The sequence below is a fragment of the Dipodomys ordii genome, unplaced genomic scaffold, assembly GCF_000151885.1.
Source record: "Dipodomys ordii isolate 6190 unplaced genomic scaffold, Dord_2.0 Scaffold49, whole genome shotgun sequence".
Classification (NCBI taxonomy): Eukaryota; Metazoa; Chordata; class Mammalia; order Rodentia; family Heteromyidae; genus Dipodomys; species Dipodomys ordii.
This window is the reverse complement of record NW_012267265.1, coordinates 3,566,734-3,575,011: the sequence shown is the minus strand read 5'-3', so window position 1 is coordinate 3,575,011 and position 8,278 is coordinate 3,566,734. Positions and strand designations below refer to the sequence as shown.

The 8,278-nt window shown below is 35.3% G+C and overlaps 1 protein-coding gene across 1 annotated transcript; it reads right to left on the bottom strand.

Moving 5' to 3' along the window:
- Positions 1-2,850: 2,850 nt before the first annotated feature.
- Positions 2,851-4,380, bottom strand: Cxcl8 (chemokine (C-X-C motif) ligand 8). Its single transcript, XM_013020174.1, has 3 exons — positions 4,263-4,380; positions 3,204-3,339; positions 2,851-2,938 (listed from the first exon to the last, which is right to left on the bottom strand). The coding sequence occupies exons 1-3, from the start codon at positions 4,324-4,326 to the stop codon at positions 2,851-2,853; spliced, it is 288 nt and encodes a 95-aa protein (XP_012875628.1). The 5' UTR covers positions 4,327-4,380.
- Between the last annotated feature and the right edge of the window lie 3,898 nt (positions 4,381-8,278).

Here is an 8,278-nt window from a genome sequence, read left to right as displayed (position 1 = left end):
AGCACCACATAAGCAAAAAGAAAGAAGCCAGAAGTGGCACTGTGGTTCAAGTGGTAGAGTGCTAGCCTTGAGCTGAAGAGCTGAGGGACAGCATCCAGGCCCAGAGTTCAGGCCCACGACTGGACCCCCCCAAAAAAATATATCCTCCTTTGGTATCATTGCATGAATGTTTAGAGTGCTGTTTAAATAATACATCCAAGTGTAATTTTTGTCTTTTACTATCCATTGGGTGTACTTGTAGATTTATAGACCCATTCCAATTATTACAAATGAGGAAAACCATGCAGCCTATGTTTCTCTGGGTCTGGCTTACTTCACTTAATATAATTTTTTTCGTCTTTCCATTTCTTTACAAATGGACACTATCATTCTTTTAACTCCTTTTTCTATGTCAGTAGGTTTCTCTCTTTTTTCAAGTCCTAAGAACCAAACTAAAGCCTCACATATGCCAGACAAGATTTCTACCACTGAACTACAGCCCTAGTCTCTACATAGTACTTCCTTATTTCTCTCATATGAATTCACATAAAGTTCTTTAGTTCTATTTTCTAAGTTATTTTTCAGTTTTATTTTCAGTTGTGTTTGATCTTCCACTGTTATTTAAGTCAATTGTATTTCTTACTTTTTCAAATATTTAATTTGTTTTCAAAATGTTAATTGTATTTCAAACTTTGTATCTTATATGTTAGTTTTACTTCTGAATTATTGATAAGCATGATATGTGTATTCTTTTCCCTCTTTAACATAGCGTCAAGCTATCCTAAGATATTCAGTCAGCCACTGATTGAAAGTCTAAACTTAACCATATTAGTAAAATGGAATACAGTGGGAAATTGAAAAAAAAAATTTAACTGCTCTTTGTAGCAATTTCTTTCAGAAACTCCAAAGAAGTTTTGTTTTCCTATAATAGAGCTTTTTAAATTGTCATACAATATATAAAATTGTAATGAAAATATTTATACTTTCTAAAACAAAATGTTATTTTTTATATAAACAAAGAAACTAACAATAGCATAAAACTACTAATGAAAGACAAGCAGTTGGTGATGTGGGCAATAAATTTTATTTTAAACGTTTCATAGTTACATTTGAATTTCCATATTATAAAGAGCAACAGAAAAACTGGAAACACATTAAAGTATCTTAATGTTGAAACAACATGGCCTATTATTCAAAAGGTAACATTATTTAAATAAAATTATGACAACCTATTTATACCTAATAAGTACATTTTATCAGCATGACATGACTTTGCATACATTGCCTGGCAAATTTTTGATCTTTTGAGACAGATTGTCCTAACTCAGGATTCTATCATTCCATGTAGAATTGAATAATGAAACAAGGATTGTGAGCTCAACTAAATTTTCAAAAAACTGACAGTGTGCTTACACTGAAAAAAATGTTACTATTATTATTATTTCTTTTGATAGTACTAAAGTTTGAAGTCACGGTTTCATGTTTGCTAGGCAGGTGGCTCTACCAATGAGACAGGCCTCTGGGCCCTAAATAATTATTGTTATATAAAAGAAAAATGTAACTAGCTCTTCTTTCTTTTTGCTAAATCTGGAAAGCCTAATGAGAAGTTGTCTAACATACTATCATTTAATACCCTAAACTAAATAACTAAATATGTATTCATGTATATGACATCATTATCTTATCCTAACAATCATGCTTCTGGTGCTCTTTTTCCAAATTCATGCACAAATATTACTATTTTATGGTTAAATAAATATATAAATAATAAATAATGACACTTGAAAAATATTGACATTAATGTGAAGAAAAGCTAAAGTGCACACATGTCCACACAACACCCCCATTGGGTTGGACGGTGACTGACATGTTTTCTCTAGTTCAGAACAAAAAGAGAAATTGAGGCATAGTTAAACAGGGTCTCATATGGTTCTTGGCTAATGATACGAGGTCTGCCGGGTTTATGTAATACAAACCCAGAATTTTTAGTTAAATTTTAATTGACAGAAAAGATCACTGTCTTATCATTTTTATGTAATGCTTAAAGCATCACTTTTCTAGGAAGACAATTTTTGACATTTTCTGAGGATTCAAACAAATACATTTTATATCAATGCACACTCGATATTGCACAATACAATGAAAAAATAAAACCAGCTATTCATTGTTGTACTGAAATTCAACAGTGGTAGGTATTCTGGCAGCCTCCTAACAGACCCACACTACACGAAGCAGTGGAGTAGAGTTGTTTGAGTTGAATCTTTACTGAAGAATTCTGAGTTACCATGGAAAATTCATTTATTTTTCATGGCTTTCTCATCTCAGCCCTGAAAATAAATCAGAATAGAAAAAGTAATGAAACATCATCTTTTTTTTACAAAGTGAGTTCTTCAAAATATATTTTCTTTAAAAGTGCATATATCATCTTAAACACCAATGTATTAGCAACTTCGTATACTTTGTATGGCAAGTAGGGCATAAAGATAAGTCATCATACACGTTAGGACACTTTTGATTGTTCAAGGAAACTTTACTAAGAATACACAACTCAGGCATAAACCTGGATATCCCTACACAAGATGAAGTATGTGATCATTCTAGGCATAAAAATAACTATTATGATCATTTTTAAATTTTTAATCAAAGGGGAAATTTTATAACAACAAGAAATTCAAAGGCTTAATAGAAAAACAATTTGTAGGCTGACTCTCAGAAGACTGAATCTTAAAATTGTTTGTTTGTTTGTTTTGTTGGTTGTGGGGCTTGAACTCTGGACCTGGGCGCTATCCCTGCGCTCTTCAGCTCAAAGCGAGCACTCTACCTCTTGAGCCACAGCACCACTTCCTGAATTTTAAAATGTGACACACCAACTTACCTCCTCACAAATGACTCCACAACCCTCTGTACCCACTTTTCCTTAGGATAGAGGCACAGTTCTCTCTCATCAACAAGCTTTACGCTGAAATGAGAGAGATGGTTAAAATCAATATTTCATTTTTTCATTCACAAAAGGTTCCTAAAGTATGGGCATACGATTCTAAGTTGAACATCGCCTTCCACTGCTAGGCATGGAAGATGTCATATTTAAGGATCATGTAGACAAAGATATTTGTTTGTTTTGTTTTGCTCATTACTATTCCTAGCGCCTTGAACTTTCCTAAATTCTTTGAACTTCCTTAATTCCAGGCTTGTTGGATCAAATGAATGATTTTTAAAGGTCTTACATGATTTCTGTACTGGAACAATGAGGTCCACCCTGAATCACTTTCAATTCTTGAATATATTTGGGGTGGAAATGTGTGGAGTGAGTCTTTATGCACTGGCATCGAAACTCTGAAGCAGTCCTTCCCACAGCTGCAGCTGTAAGGGAAAGAAAAGGATTAAGTTAATTGTGTCAATAAATATAGTTCCGCTGGCGATTCCTTCTATAATTCCACTATGATTATCTAGGTCAAGTAGAAATTATCATGTTTCTAGTAAACCTATTCTTGATACTAAAGGCCAAACATTCTTCTAGATATTGACTGATTTTCTTCATTTAAAAAAGTTATTACTGCAAACATTGTTGCTTTCTTTACAAAGAGTTGGAGTTGTCTACCACATTGACATTCATATGGTTCTTTGGCTCCACTCAATATGGTATCATACTCGCTGGACCAAAATATTGTTTGTGACATTTTATGGTACCATTCTCTGTACCAAAATACTATATATTGTACACTCATCCACATAAAAATTCTCTCCAGAAAGAATTAATAGAAAATACAAATGTATGGCACAGATAAGTTAGTAAAATCTGAGGTGCTAAAAAAAACAGAGAAAATACATGGTGTAAGCATTCAAAACTGCGTTTATTTCATAGAAAGGAGATCAAGAAGGTCTATAATAAGGCTGTGTTTAAACCAGACATGAATGGAGACCTGAGGCTTGCCAATAACTACACAGAATTAAGCTATGAGTTACTTTACATATTGGATAGCTATGGTTTTAATAAGATATTGTATAAATTACAATAAGTCATATTCAACAATGTTATATTAAACATATACACTTTGCCAAATATGAATTATAAGTGCAGAATTGTCTGTGTTGGTCAAACTTTGTACTTTCCTAAGTTATATAGAGATACAGCCTGAAACATAAAACTTATGTTTAACATTGCATAACTGCAAGGATTATATTCGTCTCCGGGTGCATCTCAATGCATGAAAGACAGCCTTACTGTCTATAGATTGCATTAGACATGGGAAAGTCTGGTAGGTCAGTTGGATGCACTTGCTTACCTTCACACATAGCTGCAGAGAGCAGGACAGCCGCCAAGAGAGCAATGGCCTGCTTGTGAGTCATGACTGCTTGAGCTGAAGTCAGTTTGTTTTCCTGTTTCTTATTGGTTCTCCTCCAGAAGCTTGTGAAGCTCTGCTGTCTCTGGGGACTTGCGTTGAATGGTGTGCTTCTGTGGCTTTTTATATCATCTCAACACCAGAGGACACATGCACCCTCATCCTTGCATTATGTCAGAGGAAATTCCACAATATGCAACTCTCACACACCCCTGGAGGGCCACCCTGAGTCACCAGATTTCCTTGATTAGTTCCCTAGTAAATTTTCAGCATGATTGAAACTTTCTTTGACCTTTAAAACAATTTTAATTAACATGTCTTTAAGTCTTCCAGCTTCCCAGTTTAATGTATTTTGTCCTTTTCACTTATGGATAACTGTCACAGACCGATGACAGACCAGAACAGAGCAAAAGCATGATGACAATAAGCCTTTAGGTAAATTGCATATACTGTGAAAATAGTAAAGGTGCTCTTGTCAACCACTTTTATTGAGCTGGTAATTTTTTTAATAAGGCCTCTTCCAAGCATTTAGACGAGCTGTAATATGCTCCTATTGTAGGAGCATAGTACAACTTTCTTTAAAAAGTGGTTAGTAATATATGTTAATAGAATGAAAGACCCCACCAATTACACATAAAATATTTCCATTTCACAAATGTTTATATTGTAAATTGTTAAGTAATATGGAAGAAACTGTAGATGGTATGACTAAATATTCTTAAAGAGTGGGATCTAGCAGAAGTCACCCAAGGACTGGTTGTATCATGAAATAGGCATGTAGTGTGAAGGTATTATCTTCAACCAGGCAATAAGGATTAGAATCTTCCATAAGGTGGCTCAAGCAGGGTGCTGAAGGATTCCCACAGAGGAAGAGGACAGGGAGGAATACATCTAGGAAAGGACATTGGACTTGGTATTCAAAAGCTGGTGACCTTTATCCTTCCTGAAAATGGTGCAATGAGATTGTCTGAAGTGATCTTGTGGAAAAATAAGCTATAACTGCATTCAAAGTCAAAGTCTAGTTTAGCTGCCCTTGTTCAGGCTTCCTTTTCAGGGAAACTAAGGCTAAGACTGGAGGCCCGTAATTATGAGGGATAGGGAGAAATTTTCTTGAGTCATAAAAAGATGTCTTTATGCATTCTAAAGAATAATCCTTTCAAGAAACATCTTGGTATTTTTTTGCATAAAAAGGACTAATGAAGACAGATACTCATGACCAAAAGTAAGTCTGTCCCCCTCTATGCAATTACACACATTATTCATAATTTAGCTTACTTCAATGCTCTTTTTTTCCTAGGATATGGGAAATAGTGGTGATTTCACCCACAGAAGGATATGGGGAGAGAAATGCCATTTTCAAATGTTTTTTCAGAAGGGTTAGTCTCTAAATAATCATAGTCCTTTCATCTTCCTACAGTAAATATAAGAGAACAATTAGAGAACTTAAGAACAACTAGAATTTGGACCTCTTAATGCTTACTTTTTACATGCTTTTTTTTAGAATATATCATTGGCAAGGGAAAGAAAAGAACTGCTTGCAAATACCATTCATCCCTCATGACGTAACCTATAGTATATTATGTTCTCCATCTTCTTCAGAGATGAGATCCACAAAGGTAAATTGACCAGAGAAGACAACCTCACTTCTGTAAAGGTAAACCTTTGATTCAGTATATTATGAGTGATAATCAATAGGCAGAGTTGAACATGAAGTGTAACCAAAAACATCTCATCAATACAAATGATGTTTGTCCCTCTCTAGCAAAGAATGGAGAATTGATGGGACTTGGACAAACATGTCATTTAAGTTCCATTCAGTTCCTGAGCCATGAGAATCATTTAATGAGCAGATAAGTACTCATATAAGTTCCTCATTATAGCCACTGACCAAAGTTATCACCCAAGAAATGGAACCACCAGAAAGACCCAAGATAAAAACAGGCATGTACATTTCTGTATGGATATATAATTCTTCACTCAAACTCCCTACAGAAAAGTAAGTGTCTATTTGCTGGATTAAAACTTCTAATTCCTTCCCTCACTTACCCTTCAAATGCATATTTTGGAATTTGAGCTTCTTTCTAAATACAAACAAGATTGTGTTCACATAGAAAGGCAGAATGCGATGGACAAAGGATGGGCTTTGAAGTGAAATAAGCTTGGGTTTGAACCTTATCCCAGGAATAAAGTTTCAATTCATACTTAGAATATTTCCCAGCCTGCCCCCCCTCCAGCCATGAAAAAAATCAATTTTAGCAACTCTTTCAAGACAACATATATATTAGTGAGTTTCACTTACCATATTGAACATATATCATATGTTTTAAGGAGAAGATGAAGAGCAACAAAGGAAATGAGGTTACCCGGGATACATTGTTTACATGGGTGGAAATGTCATAATGAGGTAAGGAACCTTCTACACTCAAGTATGTAAAGCTTTTCTTTTGTATTAAATTATGTTTCAGTATTTAACAAAGAAATTTATGAAGACAATGCATCTTGATCCTGTCACCCCCTTCAATATTCTTATCCGCCCCTCCCCACCCAGCCCTTCCCTCATCTAAAAGCCAAGTTGAAACACAGCAATTTGAAGAAGGTGACTTAAGTGGAAGAACTATTGAATAATATTTTGTCATACCTACCTATATTTTACTTTTGATGGTTGTCTCTTTTGTAATTTTGATCCTTCTAAGTTTTCATTTTATTTTGTGTTGTATCAGTCCTGGGGTTTGAATTCAAGGCCTGGGCACTAAGCTTTTTTTCACTGAAGGCTAGGACTCTACCACTGAGCCACAGCTCCACTTTCAAATCTTTGTCACTAAATGGGAGATAAAAGTTTCATGAAATTCCTGCCCAGGCTGGCATTGAACCTCCATCCACAGATTTCAGCTTCCTGAGTAGCTATGCTTAGAAGCATGAGTCTCCAATACCTAGGTAGGTTTCCCCTTTAAAATAGAAACTTTGATGCCAGGCACTGGTGGCTCATGCCTGTAATCTTAGCTACTCAGGAGGCTGAGATCTGAGGATCATGTTCAAAGCCAGTCCAGGCAAGAATGTCCATGAGATTCTTATCTCCAATTAACCACCAGAAAACCAGAAGTGGCACTGTGGCTCAAGTGGTAGAGCACAGGCCTTGAGCTGAAGAACTCAGGAACAGTGCCCAGGCCCAGAGTTCAAGCCCCACGACCCACTCAAAAAAAAAAAAAACAACTTTGTTTTAACTTCTTGATCTTACATTTTTTTTTACCCTAGGCACTGTTAAAATATTTATGAAAAAACATGATCCCAATACAAATTCCATGTTAACAAAATCTATGTATGGTCTCACATGGTGATCGCTTCTTCATTTAGGCCTTTCCCCTGGACTGCATATTCCACCAGGTCAGGGACTATTGCTACCTTATTTACCCTGACTGCTGGCCTCCAGCCAGCAAATGTCCAACACAAGTATTCTATAAACACTTACTAAATGAAAGCACACATTTCCAAGTTCTCACAACCTTTCAAACAAGAACAATCTTAACAAAATGAAATAGAATGGCTTATTTTATATGTTGCTGTGTTCCCTTGGGACAATTATTTATGTGAAATCAAAAAATTTAGTATAGAACCAAAACAGAACTTAGAAAGTGGCAAAAATTGCCATGCTCCGGGATTGGAAAGATGAACATTGAGAAAATGTCAATACTTCCCAAGGCTATTTACAAATTCAATGTGATACCTATCAGTATTCCAACCTCATTCTTCAAGGAAATAGAAGAGGCAATCCAAAAATTCATATGGAACAAAAAAAGACCCCAAATAGCAAAAACAATCCTCAACAGAAACAACAGTGCTAGAGGAATATCAATCCCAAATTTCAAACTCTACTACAAAGCCATAGTAATCAAAACAGCTTGGTACTGGCACAAGAACAGACCTCAGGACCAATGGAACAGAATTGAAAACCCAGAAATGAA

Bases quoted from the DNA above. Each gene is read 5' to 3' on its own strand.
- Cxcl8 (XM_013020174.1), bottom strand. From the start codon at position 4,326: ATGACTCACAAGCAGGCCATTGCTCTCTTGGCGGCTGTCCTGCTCTCT. The intron at 3,340-4,262 runs GTAAGCAAGTGC...TTTCCCTTACAG, and splicing joins CTCTGCAGCTATGTGTGAAG to CTGCAGCTGTGGGAAGGACT. The intron at 2,939-3,203 runs GTAAGACCTTTA...CTCTCATTTCAG, and splicing joins TGTTCCAGTACAGAAATCAT to CGTAAAGCTTGTTGATGAGA.